General features: G+C 59.2%; 1 protein-coding gene across 1 annotated transcript in view; it reads right to left on the reverse strand.

Annotated features, from left to right (window-relative positions):
* Positions 1-27,597, reverse strand: part of PEPD (peptidase D) — a 114,342-nt gene that overhangs the window by 8,824 nt on the left and 77,921 nt on the right. Inside the window, exons 10-12 of the mRNA XM_029243443.1 lie at positions 15,497-15,565; positions 13,982-14,059; positions 3,721-3,869 (exon numbers count right to left, since the gene is read on the reverse strand). Coding sequence (XP_029099276.1) covers positions 3,721-3,869; positions 13,982-14,059; positions 15,497-15,565 — 296 coding nt within the window. The remainder of the gene's footprint in view (positions 1-3,720; positions 3,870-13,981; positions 14,060-15,496; positions 15,566-27,597) is intronic.

A 27,597-nucleotide genomic window follows, 5' to 3' on the forward strand; every position in this document is an offset into this window, starting at 1 on the left:
GCAGGGCTGAGGGCTTCCAGTCCACCCCACCACACAGCCCTGCCTGCTGCCAGGACCTCTGGGGACCCACTCACCCTGCAGAAGGACAGGGGCAGCACGTGCCCAGGCTGCAGGCGCCTCGATGCCGAGTTAAGCGTGGCTGCCTCACGTGGTCTCCGCGTGGTCCCTCCCCGCCCTCCCTGGCGGAGAAGCCAGGGAGGGCGGGGACTCACCCACTGCCCTTCGGCCAGCAAGGGAGCCTCTCAGGCCAGAGTGGGGACACAGGGCCCTCACCAAACACAGCCCTCCCTGTCTTGGCTTCTGCCAGAGGGCGCTCACGGTCTGGATGGCGCGGTCTCCCAGCACCTCTGTCTGCCAGAGCCCTGCGTTCCGCACCATGTCTAAGGCGAGGCCTGCGGGGAGTCCTGCTGCTGCAGCCCCTGCCCCACCCCACCCCCAGGGAGCGAGGCAGAGCAGGCAAAGGTACCCTGACCCCGGGAGTCTGCAGAACTGCCCCGCCCTGCACCTGCGGCCAGCTCAGACACTGGCTCTGGCCCCAGGCTTCCCCAGTGCCTCCTCCCCTCATGCGGGCCGGGGCGGAGGCGGGGATGGTCCCATCGGCAAGCTCCTGGGTGTCCGCGGAGACGGGGTTGGGGGAGCGGACACGGAAGCCTTGGAGAGCTTCGACTGCACCCGGCCAGAAGCCGGCACGCGGCCGCCGCATCCCCTCCCGCGGGGCAGATGAGGGTGGCGTTCTCCCAGGTGTGGCAGCTGCCTGGCCTGCCCCTGCCACCTCGTGCGGCCCCGAGTGAGCTCAGCCCTCCTTCCCTGGCTGTCTCTGAGTGGCAGTGAGGGACACTCCCCCTCTGACCCCAGGCCTGCTTTCCTCAATCCCGGGGCAGTAGGCCAGGATCTGGTATGCTCCGAGCACTGGTCCCTGCCTCTCCTCTGGGCATCTTGCTGTGACCCTGGCCGCCTTTATTTACTCTTCCCTGGAAGGCTCAGGAAGCAGTCACGCAGTCTCAGCGGGTGTTTGTCTTGGCCCAGGAGCCAAACCCACAAACCAGGGGCATTTCCGCTAGGATAGGGCACAGGGCTGACCTGGCCACGGCCTCTGAGCTGCCCGTGGGGAGGCGACCTGCCCCGACGTGAGAGCAGCTCTGTGGGCAGGACCCCCATCCCGCCCGGCCTGTACCGCATGTGGCCCCTGGGGAACTGTGTGTCACAACCCTGAAGCACGGGGTGTGGGCTGGGGGAGCTCTGCTTCAACCCCGCGACAAGGGAACTTCGAAGCCCCACTGTGCACCGGGGGAGGCCTGCCTCCGTCTGCAGGGACCAGCTCAGCTGAGCCCAGCCTGGCCGGGCTTGAAGCCTTATAACTAACTGCCCCTGAAGTGACATGGCCAGGAAGCCCCACGGGACCTCGGTGCCAGGACCACGCACCAGGCCCTTTTAGTGCAATGTGTGGCCCCGGGTACCTGCCTGTGGGCCCGGCCACCTTCTGGGCAGAGTTGGCATTGCTTGGTTGGCCGACTGAGCTGGCCGGGACACCAGCTAGGGAGGCGCCACCCAGGTCCTGCCCAGGCCGCAGCAGGTTTTCCTGTGGGTGGGTGGGGTCAGCCAGGCCTTGGCCGCCACCCGTCTCAGCACAGGGACGGGGCTAAGCAGTGCTAGGGACATGAAGCCCGGAGCTCCAAGGTGAGCGAAGAGCCCCAGGGGAGACACTGTTCCTCCAAATCCCTACCTGCCCGACATCCCGCCAACCTTCCCCCACCACCACCGCCATAGGCCTTGGCCTCACTCTGCCCGCCCCGTTGTCTCCAGCGTGGGGTGCGGCAGCAGCCCTCCATCCTGCCGTACCGCGGCCCGGCGCCAGGCTCGGGTCCACGCAGGCCCACGCCACGCTCCCAGAGGGGCCCGCCATGGGGCGTGGGTGCACAGGGGTCACGGGGCTCACCCAGAGGAGCGTCCACCTCGGGGGCCAGGCACCTCCACCCACTCTCACTGGCCCAAACCTCTTGCTACATCTGGAACGCTTATCACTTAAACGACCCATGTTCAAAGCTGAGCAGAACCGTCTATTCCTTCTCTCCCTGGGGTAAAGCGAGGGTGTCAAGGGAGGAGGAGGAGGAGATGTCCCTCGCTCGGGGTGACTGCCCCACACAGGCCGGGTTTTACAGGTCACAGGTCACAGGTTACACATTCTGAGATTTAAAGGTCAAAAAGTGTAAAAAGGCTCCTGGTGAACACTCTCCCTTCTCCCCACGCCCCACCCTGTCTGTCTGGTTCCCTTCCTGCACCTCTTCTGTGGATTTCCAAGCACATGTGGATCCACGTTCTCGCCGTCCTGTTTTTCACAAAAGGGGGTCCCCTGGCCACCCCCTCCTGCACTTTTGTGTCTTCATGCAACGGTTTGTCCTGGAGGTGTCCGTACTAATTCCTACCTAGAGGGAGCTGCTTTCTTTTTTTTTATTCGTGGTTTTTTTTTTTTTTTGCGGTACGCGGGCCTCGCACTGTTGTGGCCTCTCCTGTAGCGGAGCATAGGCTCCGGACGCGCAGGCTCAGCGGCCACGGCTCACGGGCCCAGCCACTCCGCGGCATGTGGGATCCTCCCGGACCGGGGCACGAACCTGTGTCCCCTGCATCGGCAGGCGGACTCTCAACCACTTGTGCCACCAGGGAAGCCCGCTGCTGCTTTTTAAACACAGTTATAGCACAAGATGCTGTTTTCTTTCCCAGCCGCCAAACCAGGCAAGTCTCGTCGACACTGTCGCCCGGCAGGAGCTTAGCTTTGAGGTTTCCTTCCTTGTCTCCTTTCTGGGGTGTATGTGAGTTCCTCATCCTTGGACTCATCTGGTCACCAAGCTCTGTTCCCTCTGGACACAGGGTGCGGGCCCATCACCCCTCCAGGGCTCCCTGGCCTCTGGTGGGCCCCAGTGCTGGATGGGGGCATCCACAAAGCCCTGCTGACAATTTGCCTCCCCTGAAGGGGGCAGCTGCAGAGGACCCCTCACGATCAGCACCTGGCCCGCAATAACTGGCCACGGGGCCGCGGAGGCCAAGAACCGAGCCATCAGATTCTGGGCCCGAAAGGGGCCACACACTGGGGCCTTACAGTCTGGGGGCTCAGGATCTTTTCTTCTTTTTCTCTTTGTAAAAAAAACAGCTCCACGGAGGGATACAAATCTGACTGCCACAGTGCCCGATTTCAGCACGAACTCAGAGCCCAGCCCTCAAGCCCTGTCACGCCAGGTGCTCAGATGGCCCCGCAACCTCCTCTCACCATTCCCCCAATACCGGAGAGACATTCAGCTCCCGCCAACCCAGCCGCAGCCGGCAGCCGCGAACGAGGGTGCTCCACGTGCAACCAGAGGCCGGTGTCCAAGCTGCCAAGCCCTCTCTGGAACAGACTCTGCTTTGGGACAGGGCAGAGGACATGCTGACATCCCAGTGGCCAGTGTGGAAAGGAAGATGTGCAGGTGGAGGTCGGATGGGATGTGGGGTGACCTTGGGATGAGCTCCCCGATCCCCAGCTCTGTCCCTGCTTGGTGGTCAGACCCCTTTCCCAGGAAGGATGCTGGGGACCCGCCAGCATCTGGAGCCTTGCTGGCTGAGCATGAGAGGGGGCGACAGATTCAGGTCGCAGAGTGCGGGACCTGCTTCTCCGAGGTGCCCTGCCACCTGGCCATCTGCATCCCCACGCCAGGTGGTCCTCCCTGCAGGCCCCGCCCCTGCCCTCACCTGGCTTCATGGTGCTCATGACGGCCCGGCAGCTCCGCAGCACCGCCTCATAGATGGCCTTCTGGTCCAGGGTGAATTTGCCGTTGGCGGGAAAGGAGCACGTGATGTCCGAAGCGAAGCAGTAATACTCACCGCCCATGTCGAAAACGCTGCAGGAGGAGTGGGGCATGAGGCCAGGGGGACACTCAGGGGCACCCGTCCCCTCCAACCACGCTCCCCTCCCGCCCGGCGCCCAAGGCCGCTGAGCCTGAGCCTTCTTGCAAGGTGCAGGCAGCAGCTTGGGGCCCTCCGACCCTGCTGTCTCCTCATGGTACACGAGCGGCCAAGGAACCACGGGGCGTCCCAGGAGACCTCCGACTCCAGAGCAGGAAGGCTGGGGGCACTGGGGCTGCCCACACACCTCCCCTCACAGCCTCTGCTGGCCAGGCCTCTGGATGCCCCGCTGTGGGGAGGGGGAGGGGCGGAGATGTCCCCAGGCCCCCGCCTGCCACCTGGCCTCCACAAGGGCATTCTGACAGACCCTCCCAGGGCCACCCGGCACCCAGCATGGGGCACAGCTGCAGGCCACGAGGCAATGCTCATGGGAGCTGGACGGGTCCTTGGGACAGGTGCACCCGCCTGACAGAAGACGTGGGCTGAGCCGCAGTGCCTGCTTCTTGCAGGCCCCAGCGTCCTAGTGAAAACCCAGCCGACAGCTCTGCTCCAGCTCTGGGGTCCCCTTGGCCAGAGAAGCGTGGCCCTCTCCCCACTGGGGTGGGACAGTGTGCTCTCCCAGGGCCCGGCTGGCCGAGTCCCCGACTCGGGGGCCATCTGGCCCCCAGCATCTCCAGGTGACAGAGTGGAGACCAGGAGGCACAGAAGGTGGGAGTAGAGAGGGGGAGGAAAGAAGAAGCCGGAGCTGGGAGCACGAGCCAGCAGAGGCAGGACGGTGCTGGGACAGGCAGGCAGGCTGCTGAGTCAGGAGGACGGGCCAGCTGAGCCTGCCCTCTGGACACCCCGTGACAGGGCCCCGGGGCAGCAGGGATGGGAGGGAGAGGAGGGAGCCTCGCTCCCACACCCTTGCTGCCTGACCACGCGCTCACACCCTTTACTGGTCAAGGACGGGTAAGAATCCTGCCCTACGCGTCCTCCACGGTGAGATAAGACAAAATGAGTGAGGGGCTGCTGGGTCCAAGCCTGGCTCCCACTGGGTCACCCACGCTGAGGGGAGTGGGGTGCCCAGACTGAGCGGCCTCCACATCCTGTCCCACCCCAGCAGGCTGCTCGACTGCAGGCACAGAGCAGGGACCCACCAGCCCCCTGACCCCATCACGGGGTCAGGGCCAAGTCAGGATGCTGACAGTGACAGAACCGACAGAGGGACATCAGTCCAGTCTCAGGCCTGGACCCCTGCGGTGTCTTCAGGACCAGGTGGGGTGGGGGCGGTGAGGTCTGCCCTCTCTGTGCCTGGCTCTGCCCCTTGGGGGGCAGTCTGTAGCCGCACAAATCCTGGCAAGTCTGAGCCCAGGGTGGGGTGGAGTGGGGCAGAGCCACGCCTTCCGTGACAAGGGCTTCTCACCCAAACCCAAATTCTAATGGTAAACACGATGGCTCAACCAACATTCCAGAAGCTGCCTGTGTGCCTGTCTCTGGGGACCCCTACCCCCAGCAACTGGCCCTACAAGTGGAGCAAGGAGTTGGGCCACGCGGCCTGACAGCAGCACCGGGGACACCACAGAAACAGACTTCTAAAGGAAAAACACGAAAGCTCGGGATCCGCAGACGCCCTGCTGGAATCCAAAGTCCCCAGTCGGGCACTTTTTAATCTCCTGTCTTTTTCTGATTGCAAAACACCATAAACAGTGTCAATAGTGCAAAAAGCATCAGATAACAACTCAGGTGATTCTCAGAGGGCGGGGGAAGAGCCCCACTGGCATGGCAGGGGAGACTTCGCGTTGGGTCAAAGTCACAGACGCTGGGGGACCCTGCCTGGGGCAGGCCAATGGAAGGGGGACTTGGGCCTCACTTGAGGGGACCCGCCTAGGCCCGGTGTGGGAACCGAGGACCAAATGTCGAGAAGCCCTGAGCAGACATGCCCAGGCATCTGCTCTCCAGGATGCTCCAGATGCACCAGGGTGTTAGGGCTGACGGCTGTCTGCAGCCTTACTCCTGCCCGGGGCACATCCCCGCTCCCCTCCCAGCTGGCCAGGAGGGTGGGGCGTATCTTAGCCCTAAACTGCAGGGAAACTGAGGCTCTGAACACTGGTCCAGCAAAGTCCCAAGTCGATGGTTAGCAGTTCAGAGCCCAGGGATGGGCTCTCCTGTCCTGGCTCTGGCCCTCAGCCTTCAGGGCCTCAGTTTTCCCACTTTTAAAACGCGGACGCCACCACTGCTGCATGTTCACGTCCGCCAGGGCCAGCATGCAGACAGGCCTGGGGAGTGGAACCGCATGGGGCCACGGCCTAGCTTCACCCGGGGAGCAGAGCATTCTCATTTGGGCTCCTCAGACGCAACAAAGGAAAATCGTCTGTGGTCTGTTGATTCAGAAGGCCCAGGAACGGCCTGAGCAGACAGGACAGAGCCTGGGGCGTGGGGACATGGATTCCTGGGGGCCACCACATCAGAGGGCAACCTGTAGCAGCGCCCCCAGCAGAAATTTCTATCGGACTGTGCAGATCTCAAACAAAAACAGAAATTAAACTATTTAAAAAGCCAGGAAGCCCACAGGAGCAGGCCAAACACTGGAGTCACCCAGAGCAGTGAAAACAGGACTCTTCCCCAGGACAGACGAGACTCCTGACCAAGTTCTCAGAAACAAAAATGTGGGAAGGCGGGTGCTTGGAGTTCCGCAGCCAGTCTGGCTTTATTGTTCAGGTTCTAGAAAACTTCAGCTGTGTTTTTTGTTTTAAAATCATCCACTTTCTGGAGAAGGAAGTGTACACCCAGCTGGCCAGCTCCATCCTGCCCAGCGACGCTCAGGCACGGGGCAGACGCCTATTTTTGTGCTCTCAGTTCCCTATCTTTTTTCGTTTTTTTTTTTTAAATCCCCCTCAGAGTTCCTACATGTATAAGTTATTCAGATTTTAAGCCATTCTGGAATCCAGGGATGAAAGCCATCGCCGTTTATAAATCATCTCCTCTGTGTCCACTCCATCCGTCCTCTGAATGCACGCTGACGATGGAGAATTCGCTCATACTTTGGCTCAACCGAGAACGCCGGATCTGTCCTCCCCGGCTGCCTGGGGACACCCACCGGGGACCTTACCATCTCTGGCCGAGTGAACGCGTGTGATAATCTAAGCCATCTGGGGAGATATTACACATCTCCGAGCAATATGCTGGCGTCTCAATCCTCACATGTGTTCATCTGGTTCTATTTCTGGCTCAGATGAGAGGTTCTGTCTTCCGCTGGCTCCTCCTGGGCAGCTTCAGGCCCGGGCTACCTGCCACCATTGGCCCACCCAGGCCCTCCTCAGTCCCCCTGGCTCCACCGCAGGCAGAAGGCCTACGAGACGGTTCGGCCAGTGATGTGAGGCCTGGGGAGGGTTTGGGGGAAATGCTGCAGTGTTTATACGAGGGCCGCTGTGTACACAGGCTGCAGCTCCATTTTAAGCTCCAGGGCCGTTGCCTCGCTCTCAGCTACCTCTCACCCCAGATAAGGCACTGTGCATGCACGCGTGTGTGTATGCACTAACTCAATGACCTATTCGTCACAGTCGCAGCATTTCAGACCCCAACTTGCAACCGCCCCAGTCTGCGTTCCAGACCAGGCTGGGGGATTTCTGAGCTGCGGGAAACTCCTGCTTCCCTCCAGACCTCAGCATGAGACAGAGAGGGAGGCGTACTGGTCACTTTCCCGTTCATGTGCCGCAGGCCAGACAAGACCCAAGGGCCACCCACTGGCTCCCAGCCAGACCTCTGGTGCAATGCCGAGCCCCAGGTGTGGCCCGCGGGGCAAAGGCCACCACTCGGAGCCCTGGAGGCTCCCTCCGTACCACAGGCTGACTCACCAAGCTGCTCTCTCCCCAGAGAGACTGCCTTCTGGGCATCCCTGTTCCCCAACCCAGTCACGGGACAGCTGTTCCTGTGGGGCCCGGGCAGACAGGGAAGTCACCTAGGCAACCAGCTCCAGGACCCCCAGAGCCAGCAATCCCCAGCACACACGGTGACAAGAGCAGGCACGTGCTGTGGGCCTCCTGTGTCCGGATGGAACTGTTGTTACCTTTCTACAGACGACATGGGGAAAAGCAGAGCACCAGTGTGGGCTGCCTCCCCAGGAAGGACATTACTCGGTACCGGTCTGACCTATGTCTGGGACACAGCGGGCGCCCACCCGGGGCTGGCTGCCGCCACAGCACAGCGGGGCGAGGGCTGGGCGTCAGGGCAGTGGCCTCCGCGGGGGAGGCAGTGAGTCGGTGTCACGCGCACAGCACATGCTTCGTTCCACTTTTCGGTAAGTAGTGTCCCATGGTATCTGCGAGCACCCGGGCTGTCTGGACTGGTGCTTTCACACTGTGAGTCGTGACGTCAACTGTGTGGGATACAGGGAAGGAGCATAAACAGACAACACAGAACGGACAGAAACCCCGTGGTGAGGGTGCCTGGTTACCATCTAGGCATGTCTGTCCCCCTGGTCCTGGGTTATAACGTAAAGGCTGCTTCAACCTGGACGGCAGGTTGAAGGCCACGGCCACTGGTCTGGACAGATGGTTGACCAGGGCCTGGGCCCTCCTGAGAGTGTTCTCTTGCCCCCAGGAGTGGGGCATGTCCTTAAGACCATCCAATCCTCAGGAGGGGGCTGCCTGGTGACAGCTGCGTTGTCCTCTGAGGAGACAGCCAGGCGGGTGCGGGCGGGGTGGGGGTGCGTCTGGGCTGGACCTGGCATCAGGAAGCTGGGCCTAGAGGTGACACTCATTCCCTAAAGCTGACCGAGGCCTCAGGCACCTCAGGCACCAGGACAACGGGGGCTTGGGGACACCTCAATGTGGCCTCTCTGCCAGCTGGGGAGGAGCCCTAGGCATGACTCGCCCCTCCGTGGGCAGCAGCACACAGATGCCGGAAAGACATCAGACCAAGTGGCCCCCAGGAGTGGGCAGGATCGTCCCATCCCTGCCTGAGATGCCAAGGGGGCTGCCGGGACCCTGGGTGAGCAGTGGGCACCCCGCAGCCCGCAGGGGTCGGGGTGGGATGTCGATGATGGAGACACAGGCTGTCGTCCCGGGCGCCATGTGACGGAGGGGGTGAGGCGGGGCCACGCTTCCCAAGCAGTTTAAACTAACATCTAGTCCACACCAAACCTGTGGGACAAACAGGGAACTAACTCGAGACAAGGGCAGGGAGAACCCGGCCAGTAGTGGTGCCAGTGGCAGGAGGAGGGTGGCCAGGAAGGGAGAGAGCTGCCCCAGCCGTGCCCCCTCGTGAGCCTGGCTCCTCCTCTGTGGCAGGAAAGGACGGGGCAGCCCGGGCAGCCCTGCAGACCGGGTCTGACACCACCTCAACTCGGGGGGCAGCAGCACGCACCGCCCTCAGGCCAGCGACACTTCGGGTGTCTTCCGGGGCCTCGCTGGGAGGAAATGAGTAGCCCTTATTTCTCTGGGCTTCGGTCCAGGAGTGCTGTGTCAGCCCTCCGCCAGTCAGCAGGGCAAAGCCGGGGCTTCAGGCTGACCATCATCGGGGCAAGGAGACAGAAGGGGCCCTCGTCCCACTACAGGGACGGAGAGGAAATGACACAGGCTGGCTGCTGAGGGACGCGCTGGGACAGGCGTCTGTCTCCCCCACTGACCGAGCTGGCCGCCCCCCTCCCACGCCCCAGGACACAGAGACCACAGCCAGCAGAGATGAGCCCGGCAAGCACGTCCTGAGGCAACGCTGCCCTCTTCTGGCCAGTGCTGGGAGGTCCGGCTCGCCACCCACCAGCCACCTGCTGTCTGCCGCTGGACAACCCAGGCCGGGGCATCCTTCGACTGGGGCAGCTAGAAGGCTCTGATAGGGGCCACAGGGCACGCTACCCCAGGGACCACTCCTCCGCCACCTGATCAGATGGTGGGAGAGGGAGGAGGTGGCAGGTGAGGAGCGGTGTCCCAGCTGTTTTCCAAATCAGACCCCACTGGACGCAGACCCTGGACCCTCCCTACCTCTGCCCCCTGGGGTATGCCTGCTGGGCCCAGAGGAGGCGGGGAGTCTAGTGCAAGAGTGCATCCAACTCTGGGTGCACTACTTCCCTGGGGACTTAAACGTGGGCAGTGGCGCTCCCTGGTGGCCCACGGGCAGGGCACCAGCCCTTGGCGCTTCTACCCACCTTTGGAGACTCTGGTTTCCAAAGCCCAGGCTGGTTCTGGGAGGAGAGGGCAGTGCGTGAGGACTCAGAGGACCGTCACCCCAGCCACTCCTGTGCTCACAGGGTCAGGACTGATTTGGTGGTGAGGGGTTCTCCCGGGGCTCCCACCCAGGAAGGGCCCTCGATGACGTTCGACACCGTGCCGCGTGAGCTCGGCAAGAGCATTAATTAGAAGCGCGCCACACTCTCGTTACCCTGTTTTAGAAGGTCTGCTTGCTTTTGCCTTAAAATGACAACAGCAGCTAACGGCTTCTCTAGGACAGCAACTCGGTGAAAGGGCTCATGGTGAGCCCCGAGGGCCACAGCAGGAAAGGGCTCTCAGAGGCAACAGCAAAGCCCCGAGAGGCCCCACAAGAGGCCTCGTGCCTCTGAACCAGCCAAGAGGGAGGAACGTGGGGACCTGAGGCCACGTCAAAGTCCAGTTCCCCACCCCGGGATCCATGCAGAGCAAGCGGGGCAGCATCCAGCCGAGGTAAATGGCGGGGGCTGGCGTGGTGCGAGGAGTGGTCCCCCAAATCCTCTTCTCAGCTCTCGGGTGACGCGTCTGATGTGGAGTAAGAACCAGCGCGTCTAACTTACGGGGCCCCGATTTCCCGGCCCAGCTCCCGGGAGGCGCCTGGTTTCAGAAGGACAGAGGAGTAGACGGTGGCCCTGGCCAGCTACATGCTCCACCTGGCATGCGCCTCGAGGACAGTTTGGGGGCTGAAAACACAGAGCAGGCAACCACGTGACCAGAGAGCTGTCTGAATACACTGGGCCCGGCACACGCTCTGCTGGTGGCTCTCGCCTCCAGTCTCCGTCCTGGAACCAGCTGCTGGAAGGCGGGCCTCAGGGGCACAGGTGCGCTGCTGGCTCTGGGGATGTCGCCGTGTTGCAGCTCTCTCCTGCCAGGAGCCACCTGTGCAGGGCTCCACACTCAACGTTTTGCCCTCATTATCCCAGTCCTCAGAGCTGGGTGCTGTCTCTCCCCTAACGATGGATGGAGAAACTGAGGCTCAGAGGGGTGGCCATTCAGCTAGGGAGGGGGAGGGCAGGGACTTGAACTGGGGACCTTCTGTGTTCATCATCACACGTCTGGGACCAGAGGGAGAGGGATGGGAAGGGCTGGCTGCCCCCTCGGCATCTACTCCTCACTTTCTCCAGCAGAGTCTGACTGTCCTGGACCAGCTCCGGCCCCCAAACAGCCCCACTCCTAAATGTTAAACTACCTCTGGGGCATTTTCACCCGACATCAAGGAACTGAGACCCAGAGCGTACCACCCGATGGGCACCTGGAAAACAGTCATGGCTCTGGGCGACGCTCAGCTTCAGGAAAAATTCTGCACCATGCTTATATTTTGGTTTTGTACCTTATGATGAAGTGCTGTGAATTTTATGTTGGGATAACAGAGTGCTCTATTATTTACCAAACACAGTAGGCGCTTGGCAGATCAATTTCAATAAAACAATGGATTATAAATGCCGCCAGCAGCCTGGCAGTAGCAGTAATCAACAAAACATGTTGTTCTAAATGCTGCATAATAAATTGGCCATAATAAACTCATAATTATTCTACTGGCTACATTTCAGAGTTAGCACTAGAAAAATAAAATCACCAGCTTGGGCTTGGCATTAACATCCGTGGGATTCCCTGGATCACTCCTGTCTCTAAAGCTGCAACCAAGAGACACGGGTGCCACACACTGCCCAGGAGGGTCGAGTCCACAGCGTCTGGACGTGTGGAGGAGGCCTGCTGCATGGCACCCCTGGTCAGCCAGGCCTCACCGCGCCAAGGGCCCCCGGAGCCAGCCTCTCATGGGGGGAGGACTGTCATAGGACACATAAAGAGAAGAGAGGAGAAGCAGTCCTTTCCTCTGGGCCGTGCCAAACTCACAGAGAAGAAAGACTCAGAGCCACATGGCCCTGCTGCAGAACCCTCCGACAGGGACAGCTGGGGCCTGCTGGTGTGGCTCAGGTCTGCCTCTGCCTGGGGACTGGGTTTCCACATCCTGGCCCAGCCAGAAGGAGCCGCAGAGTCAAAAGCGTTAGGAAAGGTTCTAGGAAGCGTGAGTCCCTGAAGACACCAGGCGATCTTCCTTTGGGGCCACCAAAGGGAAGGACCCGCCCCCACTTTCCTTAGTCTCCAGCTGAGTCAAGCCGGAGGCAGCCGACCCCATCCCCAAATCCTCTGGCTCTGCACCTGGACGCTCCTGTGTCTCAGTGACCTTGCCTGCATGTTGCGGGGGCAGGGGGAGTGAGGGGAGGGGGAGACACCCACTTCATGGGATCAAGGTGAGCAAATCTACATAAAGAGCTGTCCCTGGCACCAGGCACAGGGGAGAACCCTGTCAAAGTTGCTGCAAGCCCTTGGCCCCTATGCCAGGAAGGGCATTAGACACTCTGGGGGTGGGAGGGGGGGTTGCAGTGAGCGGCAGTGGTCTCTGTGCACATTGGGTGTCCCCCTCTGCGTGCTCCCGTCCTTGTCCTGCTGACCCAGGCCCCTGAGAGAGCGTGTGTCCACCCAGCACTTGTGGTCCCAACGTGTCCCTGTTGCCGCCCAGTGCAGTGCCAAGTGCTGTGTGCTATCTCCACCGACAGCAAGTAAACTGAGGCTCAGAGTGGGAATTAAGAGGCTTTGTTTCCTCCCAGAAGGCTGAGCTGGGCTCCTGCCAACAGGGGCCAGGGCCAGAACATCCATCCAGCTCCTGACCCTGGGTGAGTGGACACCGCAGCCAGTGGGTGCCTGGTGCACCCTGCAGCAGGGGCACCCTGAGCTTGGGCGGGTTTCTGAAAACACTGGGCAGTGACAGCTCAGAAGCAGGCATCCCTTGGCTCACATCCCCCGGTGGCTGTGGGCCAGGGAACCCCGTGTGCAGCCTTCCCCACTCCCTGCGTGAGGCTGGTTCCTGGCCAGTGTTGCAGGCAGGACCGGAATGCCAGCTCGGGGATGGAGCCTAGCAGGGCACACGTGCGACCCGAGAGGGGGCACGGCACTGGCGGGAAGCAGTGCGATGGAGCCTGGCTCAGGTGCCTCAGCAACAGGAGGGAAAGGCACCAAAGGACCAGGTGGGACAGTGCGCACCCCTCCTGCCCTCATCTGCGGGTCGGTGACCACAGCAAGATGTCTGCAGGCCAAGACAGGTGGTCCTGTGGGGCTGGTGGCCTCTGGACGGCTCTCGGGAGCCCTTGGCAGCCTGGACTGGCTCTGCCCGACATCTGGGTGGTGGAGGGAACAGGCGGGCAGTGCGAGTGCCCGTGAGCGGAGGACAGGGCCGGTCCAGGTCAGTGAGGCGCCCACAGGCCCCTGTCAAGGCCAGAGCGCCTACCCAAGAGAGGGGCGCGTACGCCCAGCATGAGCCCTACACACTGGGGTCTGGGAGCAGGGTCTGCGACTCCGCCTGCTGGGCACAGTCCATCGGAGGGCTGGAGGCTGTGGGTCCCGCCCACGTCTGCTTAGTCACGGCTCCATGCGGAGCAGGGAGCACATCACACTATGCTCGGCAAAGCCCTGCCAACAGCCTTGAGGGCCAAGCACCGCCTCTGACCTCCGCTCGTGCCGAGGAGTCTTGAGGCAGGAGCTGGCAGGTTCAGAGGGCGGGGGACTCCCTAGGGGTCTTCTCCGCTCCCAACTGAGACGCCCACCCTCCCAGCACCAAGCCAGAGAAGTGAGCGTGGTGGGTGCTGGGAGACGGCACAGGCCCTCCTCTGAGGTGGTGCCTCACCCGCACAACACAGGGCCCCCGCTCCCCTCTCTCGGGGCCTCCTTGGTCCTGGAGAGGAGGCCACGTGTAGGCCAAAGCCTTGGCAGAGAGGTCTGGACCCAGAGCAACGGGGGGACCTCACCGTGGTCAGCATTCTCAGGGTGGGACCAAGAGGCCGTGGTCAGCCACCTTTGGGGTTGAGGCCCACCGCAGCCGCGCTGTTCACACGCAGAACCAGGGCAGCTTGGGGGCTGGCGTCACTCACCACATGTCTCCGTCCTGGATGGTCTTGTCGTTGGGGGCCCCGGCGTGTCCGTAGTGCAGCACGGCCGAGTTCTCACCACTGCAGAGTACCAGGGGGAGGTCAACAGCCCATCCTCATCCAGCAGGCCCCGGGCGCTAGCACCCCAACTCCCTGCCCCAAGGGCAGTACTGTCCACCTTGCAGCAGGGGCCCAGGGCCGCTGGACCAGGTCCACAGCCTGAGGTGGGGGTGAGGGGCAAGGTGGCCCTGGCCTATTGCAGTCACACAGCTCTTGGCGGTGGCACTGGCAGTGCTCCCTTGGCTGAGGCTGTTCGGGTAGGTGGCCTTGGCGCTGGGGATTGGGCCTGATGTGGGAGCGAGGGCCTGCGGGCCCAGGTAAGGGACTCCAAAGAAGCCCTTATTTCCTGGTGACTAGCGGAGAGGGGAGGCCCAGTGGGAAGGGCCGGGCTGTGTCAGGGGGCTGCCATGGAGGTCTGCCAGGCCAGGGCCACAGACGGTGAGCCAGTGGCACCTCGCCCCTCTGCTTGAGAACACTTCCCTAATGAGCGATGCCTTTAAGAAAAAAAAAACTTTTAAGTCTGTCGAAAGGGAAAAAAAAACCCACTGGGTGTAATATTTATGGTCCTGTTTGGGAGTCTTAGGAATCATAAAAGTAGAAATAATGATTTTTCTCTCTATCCGCAAGAGAAGAACATTTCCAAGGACTGAGATTTTCACACGTGTTATTCACGTGCTGAGGGTGTGCACAGCAGCAGAGCTGCCGGCTCCACCCCGGCTGGACAGGGGCCAGACCCTCTGACCCAAGGGGAGAGCACAAGGAGACTAGATGGGGTGAGCCTGGGGGACGAGGGGGCCGCCCACACCCAGGACGTGCCCCTCAAAGCCACACAGCAGTGCAAACTCACGGCCATGAGCTGCCCCTATACTCGTGGTCATTTCTACCCTGTGCCTCCAAAGCACACCGGCCAAGCGCGGGTGACACACAGGATGTACACAGAGCCCCCGCCCCCAGCCACAACGTGCCACACACAAACACGCCTACAGTGACACCCTGCACGACAGAGCCCCAGACCCACCCACGGCTCTGCTGTTCCCCACACGGCCACACACACGCAAAACCACAGCCTCCGGCACTGATCCAGCTCCTTCTGCACCGCCGGCACACAGAAGCTGGCATAGCCTGAGGTCACGGCCCGGTCCCCCGTGCTGGGAGCGTGCCTGTGTGGAGGGGGCGAGGAAGGCCAGCCCCACGAGAAGCAGCCAGCTGGAGACGGGAAGGGAGGGCACGGCAGCGGGCAGGCCGGCTCCCCTCCTCACCCGGCACTGCCCAGGACGGGCAGAAGCAACCTCTGCTCCCAGAGCCTTAGGAGGGGAGAGCGACTTCTAAGGCTTAGGTGGGCACGGCCTCGGGCATAGGAGCAACAGGTGCGTTTAAGCTGGGAGGACGGCGGGGTCCCCTCGCCTTCCCTAACCTCCTCCTGTGATCATTCCCATGCGGCCCAGGAGGCGCGCTTACCTGCCACAGATGCAGGTGTAGGAGCTGTGGCGCATGCCGCCCCGGGAGAAGCAGTAGTGCTCGAAGAGGCTGCGGGGGAAGGAAGACACGTCAGAGTAGAGTCACCGGAGCACGCACGCCCCCCGCCCCCGTGCAAATCTTCAGCCCAGGCCCTGCTCAGCTGCGCCTGCAGGAAGGCCTGAACTCCCCAGCGTGGATCTGTGGCTGGTAGCCTGTAGTCCACAGGCCACCAAAGCACAGAGGTCAGCGCGGAGGGGGGACAAGGCTGGAAGAGCTCGCCACTTCCAGTGCCACGGCACTGCCCAGCCTTTCAGGCCCATCAGGAAGACAGCCCTGGTCCTGCAGGGAGATGGGCTAGGGCAGGGACCACCTGCCTCTGCAGGGCGGGAGGGGGCGTCTCCCTGTGACTCCCCTTCTCCAGTGGCCACATCCTCCCACACGAGGAGGGGCTGGATGCACAGCCAGGGAGGGACGAGAGCTCTCCCAGCCCCAGTGCTGGACTCACCCAGGCCCTGAGCCTGGGCCCAGGGAGGGGCGCAGGGAAAGGAGAGCAGGAGCCACTGGGCTCTGGCCTAGAGGACAGGGTTGAGGGGCAGGTCCGTGTGCAGGTAGAGAAAGGCAGGGTCTGGGGGCAGGCCCAGCTTTTCCCTACTTGTGCCAAGTAGCAAACCGGCTGGCCCCCTGGACGAGCTCCCACCTGGAGCAGGGGAGGCCAGGAGAAGGTCTACAGGGAAAGACGAGACCTCAGACCAGGTCGCCGGTAGCCCACCCTTAGGCTGAGCCCAGACAGAGACAGAGCCAGGGGTGGCCTCCAGGAGCTCAGAGGTCAGCAGAGCCTGGCAAGCCCCGGGGTGTGACAGAGGTCAGAGGATGAGCCACTGCCACATCAACACCATACGAGCAGTGCTGAACCCTCGGGAGACCACACTGCCAAAAGCTCTGGAGATGCCAGGACCCTGCCCCTCCCCCCACCATACACTGCAGGACCTGGGGGATGGGAGGTCATCTGGGCGTGGGACTCGGCGCTCCAAGGCCCCGGCCTCTGCAGAACCCAGCCGGGGAGGGGGGCAACGGTGGGGGCCTGCCCTCACCCCCTCCCTGAGGCCTGGGCAAGAGCTCGGGCGCAGCCTTCCGGATGGCCTTGGTTGAGAAGCAGGTCCAGGTGGACCCCACCCTACCCACTGACCGCCAGGGCAGGGAAGGCCGACCACAGGGCTGTGCTCAGAACAGCAAGGCTGCCCGTGCGCACACCCTGCCCTGCGTGTTCCAGGCCTGTTTTAGAGCACGTCTGTGCGGAGGAGTCTAACCTTCCAGGCACTATAAACACAAATTATGCATAATTGTTATGATTCGGTATTAAGGAGCTGTCATGCACGAACAGTTCCGCTATATTCAATCAGCTTTCAGACTTGCTTTACAAATCCCACAGAGTAACTGGGTATCTGCAAGTGAAATATTTCCTCATCACAGAGGATTTCAGGAACCGCCCAGGGAGGTGAGGAAAGCCACGTACGGCATCAGCTGCCCCCGTATTCATGGCGGGAGCGCTCAGGCGGCTGCCCCCAACTTCAGCCTCAGTCTCTCCGAGGCCACAGGACGGCCAGGCCAAGTCAGGGCCCTGAGGCGGCTCCACACCACCCACCCAGACAATGGGGCCTCAGACACTGGGACTCCACACAGCAGCCCACGGTGAGTGGGGGATGCCGACGGGCCACGGAGCCACAGGGCTCCCTGAGCCTTGGGGGGACGATGCCCTGCCCAGACAGAAGCAGGGCTCTGGGGGGAGCCGCCACTCTCCAGGTGACGGGGACAGCAGGGGACAGGCAGAGGGGTGGTGAATGAACAAATCAGAAGGTTCAGCCTGGGGAAACGGGGTGGCATCGGTTCCCCCACCTGCAGCCAGTCTCAGAAGCAGGTGTTTCCCTAACCCGTAATCTACGCAGTAGAAACAGCCTTCATCGCATGCCTTGGCTTCTAAGGGAAAAGCCTTTGAAAGGCATGACTCACAGAAGCACCAGACTAAGGAACGGCCCACCCAGTTTTCACCTGCAAACTGCAGCGTGGATTTCCTCTGTCAGCCACATGATGCCACACCCACAAGGAAGAGCTGGAAAGAGGAGGGGAAACGCCACACGCTGGAAAGTCACTCTCCCTTAAAAGGGTTTAAGTCCTTCAAGCTGGACTTCAGCATCTGATTTTGTTTCAAAGGCACCTGTCTGACATGATACAAGAACAAACTGATGCTCTAGTGGCATAACACGTGGACTCGACAGGCTGCGTTTTTTGCTCACACACCTCAAGGGCCCCTCTCCCTGGGAACTCAGCCTTGGGCCGTGGACACGTAAAGGCGCCCAAGTTCTGGGGCAAGTGTAGTGGCCCAGGACCCTGGGTCTGACATATTTCTGATTCTCAAGGCATGGGGAGTTAAGGATGCTCCAAACTGGGGCCACAGGCTCGACGTGAGGCTCCCACACAGCCCGGTCAGAGCTCGGCAAGAACAGGCCTGGAGGACAGACCGCAGCAGCAGAGGCGCCCCATTCCCACTGGATGGCTCACAGACCAGGCAGCAACGGAAGGACACTTCATAAAGACCCACTAGACCTTTACGGAGAATATGGCAAACTGTGAACCAGGTGAGGGTCCAGCTGACGCATAACCTGAGGGGCTGACTACTGATGACACACGTCTATGGCCGAATTCGGCTGCGAGCTGCCAATCAGCCCCTTGGGAGCCACAATGAGATGAAGGTAGAGTGTGCAGCTAAAAGCCTTCCCACCCCCAACACTCAGAGGTGCTGATTAAAAATCTTAAGCAGAGCCACATCCACAGGACAAAAGCGAAGTGTGGCCAGAAGAGACGAGGAAGCTGCTGGTCTTGCTAACCTGGAGGCCTTGGCATCCGTTGCCGTGTGGGGACGGTGAGAAGGCCCCGGACAAACCAGAGGTAGGGGGCCAGAACTGAGAGCCCTCCCCAACATAAAGCTGGGGGCTGGGCAGGGATGCACAGCCTTGGAGAAGATTCACCAGCACCGCAGGAGGCAATCAGGAAGCTTCCCGGGCTCCGGGAAAAAAATAATGAACGTTCCCTCAGAATTCGCAGCACAGGTCTGTCCTCCACGGGGTTCAGGTTCAAGTGTGAACGACCTGTATGGTTTGGAAACGCCGAAGCCAGGAAACTAACAAAAAACTTGGTCCCTGACTGGTGATACCTGGAGCCAAACTGAGCGGCCACACTCTCAACCCAGGCAGGAGAGCCGCGATCTGCCACAATCCCTGCATGTGCACACACACGTACGGACACACGTGCAGGTACATATACACATATATATACACACACCCCCACACACTGAAGATGAACTCGCAGTGTGAGAATAGTCCCCAAGCGCTGTCAGACACAGCAACCAGCAGGCTAGACCCTCCCAGGACTTCTGATAGAAGAACCATCAGATAGACACTATAAACACATATTAGATAATTAACACCTAAAAGTGCAGTATGAAAACACAGCAGGCAGATTTTACAGTCACGACAGAACTGCTAGAAATGACTGGTCTATCCATAAGAGGGCAGCAGTCAGAAGGACAGGCAGCAGTGCCCGCAGCCCCCGAGACCAGCCCCGCCTGCCCTTTCAGACAGTCGGACTCTCACGTGCGGTGCGAGGGTCAGGTGGGCCTAACCACCCCAGCTTCTTCCTGCTCACCTGGACGGAGGGCGGGTGGGGGGCACTCCGACCAGGCACATGGCCCACAGCCTCCCCAGGCAGCAGGAGGGGCTTCCTGACGAGCAGAGGGAAGGGCAGGGTCTGCCCAAAGCCCTGCTACCCGCCTTGCGGTGGTCCCTGAAGCTCCCCGACATGGCCATCCCTCTAACACTCTTGCCTATAAATTTTTCCCAAGCAAGACACAGGTAGAAAATGCTTTGTATCCAGGCACAAATGAGAACCTTTAAGTAACCTGGGAGAGTCTGTGCTGTGAATAACGACGTCGATGGGGTTCCTGTAGCGACAGTGTGGCAGGCCCATCCGTCGGTGCCTGGAGAGGGGTTAACAGGGCAGGGACAGCAGATTCCAAGGCCCAGATCTCCAGGGACAGTACTGCTGGGACTCCCCAGGTGCCCGCAAATCCAGCCCATGGAGCCTTCCTGGCCGCATGGCTTAGCTTCTGCCCTCTGAGGTGTATCATCTGATAAGGAGATAGCCACAGCCCTGCACAAAATGCATTAGCTGCCCAAGATTATGGCAGAAGGGCTGCCCCAGGCAGCAAGGGTCGCCCAACTCTCAGGGGGAGCATGAGTGCCAGCAGACGGGGCCAGCCAGGGAGGTCAGGGGCTGTGGGTGGCATCAGGCACCTCATGCCCTCCCAGGTTGGGCCTCGATGCATGTCCGGTTCCCAGGAGGCCGAGCCAGGAACAGGAGCGTGCAAGAGAAGATGGGCATGGTGGTGGAGGCCACCTGGATGAGCAGAGGGTCTAGGAGGGCAGGCGGTTAGGACACAGGGTTACGAAGGCGGGCAGGGCCAGAGCATGAGGGCCTTCTTGCGGGAGGGAGGTACCGGGACTCGGTGGTAGACCGGGGGGGCTGCCCTGTCCCCCTCCTTCCCCAGGCCCCCTGGTGAAGAAAGACGCAGAGCACTCCAGGGAGCCACCACGGAGAGGCTCCGAGCATGTTTTAAAAGAGCAAGTAGCATTCACACGGAATGACATCAAGAAGGGACGGATTTAAAGCCTCGGATAAACCCAGAAATGCATTATTAATAAAACCGGTGCTCAGAGAACAGCTTCGTGGCCCAGCCTGCACCGATGCAGCACCGCCAGGGACAAAGGACCACCTGCAACCCTGGCCGGATGGGGCATGCTGCCGCCTTCTCACCCAGGACCTCCCACAGGCCTGGCCAGCGAGAAAGACCCAACAGCTACCTGCAGCGTTTGGCGTTTAGGACGATCCTTCAGGGGAGCAGAGGGTTTCCCACTTTACTGATGAGGAAACTGCAGGTCAGTGTGGTGATGTGCTGTGGTCAGGAAAGCCCTCAAAAGAGTCCCTTTGAGCCTGGGGTCCACGTAGGGTTTCTGACCCCAATGCCTCTAAACCTCGCATCTGTCAGCGGTGGGGGCACTTGGCGGGGCAAGGCTCTCTGTTCCCCAGACACCAGTGGCGGGCGATGCTGTGCTATGCCTTCCAGGGCCCTGGACTCTAGTCTGTGCATGGGGCCCAGACTGAGTGGGAACGCGTCTGCCAGGACAAATGGCCCACCGATCCCAGGGGCGGTGCACCAGGCCAACCTGTGGAAAGCAGGAGCTGGTGCTCCAGGAGGGGCCGCTGGGGTGCAGAGATCTTGGAAGGGGAAAGCTCGCCTGCCAGAGGCAAGGGCAGCGTAAAGACGGCGGTGGTCAGGGCATGAGGAGAGGCAGTGCCAGGGAGAAGCCACTCTCTCTCCGCGAGAGCGGCCTTATCAAGGTATGAGATAATTAGCATTTTAATTGGATACTTGGGAATTCTGAATTGCCTATCTTGTATGAGGCATAACTGAGGACATAACATGACATTCAATTAACAAATATTCCCCTTTATTCTTGACGTGCTCGATTAGGTGGAGTTCCTGAGTTCCTCGGTATCAATTCTGGGATAAAGCACTACATCCTTTCAGCTGGCAAAGCCCTGGCCGCATCAGACTGCTAATGAACTTCAGCCATGTGTGTGCGTGTGTGTGTGTGTGTGTGTGTGTGTATGGAAGAGATTTTAGAAATTTTCTACACAGAGGAAAAAAAATTAAAATCATCCATAATCTTATCTCCTAGAAACAATCTCTACCAAATATTTTGTTGAACATCCTTCCAGACAATATTTTTAGTGCATAAAAACAGATTTTTAAAATAATAATTAACTAAACTTTTAAAAAGTCACCTCTTGACTGAAGTCTGACATACATACAGAAAAGGACCAGAATCATAAGGGCTCGGCACAATGGCCTGTCACAAAGTGAGCATCTCTGTGCCCAGAGGCCCCTCCCTGTCAGTCTTCCTGCCCACGGGGAGCCTGACTTCCAAGACCACAGGTTAGATTTGCCTGTTTTTGAACTTGATGTAAATGGAATAAAAAACCAAGACCTCTTTGAGTCTGGCTTCTCCCACTGCTCCACATCACGCTGGTGAGCCACCCCCCACGGTGGGTCACTGTCATTTGTTCCTTCTCAGCGCTGGCAGTGTTCCGCCGGGTGAGTGTGTCCCAGTCTTCTGGTGGTGAGCGTGCCTGCTGTTTCCGGATTGTAGCTATCATGAATAGTGCTGCCGAAGACCTTGTGCAGTCTTCAAGGGCATGTGCACACACATCCACCACCGAGCACATAGCCAGGAGTGGAAATGCTATGTGTCGCTGGATTCTGTGTAGGTTCAGCTTTAGCAGATAAAGCGAATCTTTCCGGGTAACTGGATCTATGTATTCACTGGCCTCTTCCACTTCATACCTGTGCGTGGGGCCCAATTGAGCTGAAGAGGTTCTGCAAGGACCAATGGCCCCACCCAGCCTGGGATGAGGGCCGGAACGTGCCAGGGAAGCTTCCTTCTAAAGCAAGAACGTTGTTCCCTGTCAACAGATACGTGTTTCCACCATGCCCAGAATCTGACACTTCTCCCCACTGCCTGCCCCTGGTGCAGGCCACCATCCTCTCTTAAAGATGGTGACAGTGGGGCTTCCCTGGTGGCGCAGTGGTTGAGAGTCCGTCTGCCGATGCAGGGGACACGGGTTCGTGCCCCGGTCTGGGAAGATCCCACATGCCGCGGAGCGGCTGGGCCCGTGAGCCATGGCCGCTAAGCCTGCGCGTCCGGAGCCTGTGCTCCGCAACGGGAGAGGCCACAACAGTGAGAGGCCTGCGTATCGCAAAAAAAAAAAAAAAAAATGGTGACGGTGCCTGGTCGATGGTGACAGTGGTGGAGCTGGCTCCCCTGCTTCAGTCCTCATCTCCCTACAGAGTGTGCTCCTTTAAAAATGTGCGTAGGCCCCCAGGACTCCTCTGTTCAAACCCTGCCTTCCCATGAGCAGACTGCCTCCCTCTTGTTCCCCCATCTTCTCTCACTTCCCAATCTGCCTCCTTGCTACTCATGGGACCACCAGCCAAGTTCCCACCTCAGGGCTACCATATGAGCCCTGTTCTCTCTGCCTGGAACGTCTGTCCCACAGGTCCACAGCTTGCTCTCTCTCCTTCAGGCTTCTCCTTCATGTTTCCTACTCAAGGACACCTGTCCTGAGCCCCCTGGGTAAAGAATACTCCTTCACCAATATACGACCTATTATCCATCCCCCCATCCATCCATCCATCCTTCCATCCATCCATCCATCCTTCCTTCCATCCCCCCATCCATCCATCCATCCTCTCTCGCTTCCCATTAGGCTGGGTTTTGTCTATTCTGTTCACCGCAGAATCCCCAGGGCCTGGAATAGTGCCTGGCACACAGGAAGTTTTCAGTACATCTGTGAAGTGACGGAATAAGTAAATGGTTGCACGAGCAGGACCACAGCCTATAATTTACCTAACCGATTTCACGCTGTTAGATATCTAGGTTGCTTCCACCTCCGTGTTATGATGGACACCCGTGGCCATATGCCTTTTCACTATCTTCGGGCTGAATTCCTAGAAGGAGAATTCCTGAGCAGCTGCAGTTTTGAGCCTCAGGGCGTGTTCTGCCAAAAGGACCCCAGAAAGCTCATGAGGATTTTCAGGGTCCTGAGACGCGTACCATGGGGCCTGTTTGCCACTGGACTGCGAATCTGGTAGGCAAAACAAAAAGGATTTCGTTGTCTCATTAACTGGCAAGTTTGGACATGTTTATATGTTTAGTTCCTCATATTTCTTCCTTTCTGAATGGCCTGCTTCTATTTTAGAAAACTGAATGTTCATCTTTTCCTCACTGATCTTTAAGGGATTTATCTATGAAAGATACTAGCTAATGGTTCTGACCGTCACCTACGTGGCAAGCGGCCGGCCTGTTCTGACCCTCTCCAGCTCCTTCTTTGTCCGGAAAAAGAACGGGGTGCCTGGGGCAGGAGCTGCAGACACAGGCAGGGCATTACTGGTGCCCAGGATGGTGACGACACACAGGAGGATGAAACCTGGATCCCACAGCACATGGCTCAAGTGGGAAATTCTGGATCTGTAGATCCAGACCTCTTTGGGGCTGGCACTCTCCAGCAAGTGAGAGGCCCCAGCTTTGGAAGGCCCTGGAAGAACCACGTAAACACAGGGACAATTTGCCAACTGTTCTCTGGCTTCCTCAGAGACCGACACCTGCTCTCATCTGACCCCATCTAACTAGTTCCTGCCGATGTCAACAAGAACACCTTTCTCGGCCCCAAACCCAAACTCCCCCTTTAAAAATGCACCAGGTCGCCCTAGGCATCAGCCAGGGAGGACCAAACTGCAGGAGCAGGAAGGGGTGGAGGGAGATAATCCTGGTTCACCACGATCTAGAGCCTACTTTCCCTCCAAGGGATGCCAGCACCCCCTCCTCCCCTCCCCGGGAAGGTGCAGGGCAGGGAAGCCCATACACAGGGAGTCTTCTTGGGGAGTAGAGGGAAGGGATTTTCTTTGAGCTAGTGTTTCCCAAAGCATGACATGGGTCGATGAGATGACATTATGGGATGGGGTACACTGATAAACGTGTGTGATGCATTAGGTATTTATTTTAAAGTCACCCTCCTGCAAATTATACTGGGTTTCACTCGTGACAGGAACACAAAGCTTTCTTTTAAAATGTATCTCAAGAAAAAAGTAAAGAAACTATTAAGCAAATAATACAAGGATTTGGCAGAAGTTCTCTGAAGAAAAGCCTGTTTTCAGTTCTGGGTGAGAGGACAGTCCAGAAGCTCCCCGTGCCCAGACGTCCCCCAAACCTGCCGGTCTTTGGAAAACAGCTGGTGTGAGGACTCCAAGAGAACCTAGGCTCTTTCCAGTGCCCCCACCTGCTCCTGTCCCCAGCTCAGCAGCCTTGGACACCAGGCTAGTGTGGGCCCCGGGGACAAAGGACAAATGGGCCCTCTGTCCTTAGCACCGGGGATGCCGAGGGGTCTCAGGGAACAAAGCCACCCCCAGCAAACCTAGCTGCCGAGGGCCTCGGACAAGCAGATGCCAAGCTCTTAACCACGATGCTCTGTTCCCCTACCAAGTGCAGGCGAGTGAGAGCTTCCCTTCAGCCCAGAATCCTGGCTGGAGTCTCGCTTGGCAATGTTTCTACCTTCCTTTATTTAATAGCTCCTCATAAGGCCGGGGCACTGACAGAGCCTGGTCAGGGCAATGACTGTCTGTCTGGGGCTCTGGGATCTCGAGACCACTGAGTACAGCACCGCGGGTGCCTGGCAGCTGCCCTACTCCACCCTGGGGTATCCTTGGGGGTACCACCTGCTACAACATTCCCTCCTCCATGAGTTCCCCTCCCATCCCCAGTGGAAGAAACAAACCCTGGAATCTTCCACCTAATAACAGGTGCTTCCTAAATGCTAATCCTGCAGGAGACAAGGGCCCCGGATTCCACCCAGTGCAGGCAGGACAGGATGACTAACCCTTATTCCTGAATTTCTCTGGGCTTTCCTTTCCGAATCCCTCTAGGGTGTTGTGTTTTGTTTCTACAGAGCCCAGTGCTACTTTATTTCCAAACATCGAATTCCTTTCTCAGCCTTATAATCTTAAAATATTTCACAAAAGTGTCATATCAGACAGAACTTTCTTTGGAAAGCACCATTTTATATCACTGCCTTTCTAACGTGGCAGTCCCAAGCACTGGTTCCCTCTCCCCAGGCCAGCTCCGGCTCTGGGCAGTCCCCCGTGGCCCTCATCTTCCAAGGGGCTGAGCCGCAGCTGGGCCCCGGCTTACTCTGGTTCTTCTTCTGATCTCGTGTCCACATCCTCCCTCCCAGCTGCCCTCGGCTCAAGGCTCTGAGGGGAGAGGAGAAGCGGGGGGGGGGGGCCCAAGCCAGGCCCACCTGCACACAAACCCCTCTAGGTGTGTTAATTAAGCACAGGGCACCGAAGACAGGGAACCGCTCATCCGGGCGGTAAGTGTGCAGCAGCAGGCTGGGGTCACCCCGAGGCTGGAGGGACCCAGGGAGCTGCGTCCCTGCAGCCCAGGGTTGCAGGCCACCTGCAGGAAGCGAGAACCATGGGTGCTTCACCAGGCAGCCGCTACCCCAGGTTCCTGCGACATGATGTCTCTTCTTTGAGAAGGCTCTCCCAAGGCCCCAGGAGCCACAAAGCCCAGGTCGAAGTCAAAACAGCGGTGGATGGAGGCCCAGACACTGTCTGACAAGGCCTGGGGGCCCTTGGTGGAAACGGCCCTTCCCACCCCGCGCGTGGCTGTGCTTTTTGGCAGCATATCGGCTGTTTGGTGTGAGCTGCCGAAGACCCCTCTTCTAATGAGCTTTCCCATCCTCACTCATGACTCCAAATGTTGTCTTAGTCACAGTCGGCTGAAGAAACGACAGAGGACCCTACGTATCACTTTGAAAGTTGTCATCCACTAAAGACGATAAATGGGGCTTGCACTCATGCTGCCCCTGGAGAAAGATCAGCCCTGAAAAGAGGAGGTGCTGCCGGTGCTGACACTCTGCAAGCACGGAGCAGGGGCGTAGAGGGAGGCTTGGCCTGGCCAGTGGCGTCTCCAGCACGGCGGGGGCCGCGTCGGTGCTCCCGCGGGAACCTAGCAGTGGGGCCTCAGCCGAGGTTCAGCGCGGCGAGGACATGGTCGGAGAATGATGCCACCTTCCATCGCCACAGCGCTCCCCACTGCCCCCAAGCTGCTGCAGGATGTCCACTCTGGGTCCAAGGGGACGGGAGAGGTGATTTAAGAATTCACTCCCATGCTCTGAACCTTTCTCCAACTGACACCCCAGAGTTGCAGGGCAGGCTCCTAAAAGTACGCCTCTAACCCCCATGAATTAAATATTTTGGTAACTTAAACCTACTTATCAACATCTAATTAATAAGGTCTAAGTCCTCTGATGACAGGGTGATTAAATTGTTTTTGAAATAATCCATTTTTAATTAAAACGCTACCCTCTTTTGGTTTCTGGATAGATTCAAAAGAAAGCCTTAACAGATGTCTTGTTTTAAAATGCACATTATATAAAGCCAATAATTAGAAGAATTCATGCTTTTAATTATATTTTAATAATTCTTTGCCTGTTGATGCGAAGTTAAACCATCTTTCTTCATGGTACTAACGCTGCTAACCAAAGCCAGCAGACAAGTGGCAGGAATTCTTCTGGGTGTGAAATCCCATTTCAGGGAGCAAAGGTACTTGCAGGAACTCCTCGTCCTCGTCCTGGCAGATGGCAATCTAATTACAGCGAACTGCCTGGTCCGGAAGTGCTCGCCCGGCTCCCGGCCTGTGACAGCTACACTCCAAGGCGGACACACCAGTTACGTGATGAGGGCCTGGGTTTCCCCTTCTGCTGTGTAGCCACCAGGCAGAAAAGTCCCTTGACTTCTCCACTCCCCTCCCTGTACACCCTGCAAAGCATCTCACCAGTGACCTGCAGGAACAACCGAATCACCTGCCAAAATTCAGAAAGCTACAAAACACAGTGAGGACTTAGAGGATGAGGAAGAGGGGGCCACCCCAAGAGGTGTGCTTTCCCACCTGCCACGCTGACCACTGCAGGGGGCACGGCACCCTCATACTGGTCAGTGTGCCCTGAGCTCTCCCTCCCAGGCTCCACCTCCAGCACCACCCACTGCCAGCACCCTGTCAGGTCCCCTCTCCCCAGGACCACTGCGGTCCCTCCTCATGGCTCCCACCAGGCCACCTGGCTACACTGCTAGCCTTACGCAGGTCCCCTTAGGGCCCACTCGGTAACCTCCCCCTCCTCTCCCCATCGAAAGTTCTTCATAGGCGAGGCCCCTTCCTCCCCACTTCCTCCCCACCCTCTCTCTCTCTCTCTCTCTCTCTCTCTCTCACACACACACACACACACACACACACACACACACACACACACACACACACACAGCCTTACGCCCTGCCTGTCTAGGCGGAGCCCCAGGTGGAGACCTGGCCGTGTGCTCACCACTCCACTTCCTCCTTCTGGGCACATTTTTCAGGCTCTCTGCAGTTAGGCTG

This window comes from Monodon monoceros, unplaced genomic scaffold, assembly GCF_005190385.1.
Source record: "Monodon monoceros isolate NGI ecotype Baffin Bay Population unplaced genomic scaffold, NGI_Narwhal_1 Super_Scaffold_10, whole genome shotgun sequence".
Classification (NCBI taxonomy): Eukaryota; Metazoa; Chordata; class Mammalia; order Artiodactyla; family Monodontidae; genus Monodon; species Monodon monoceros.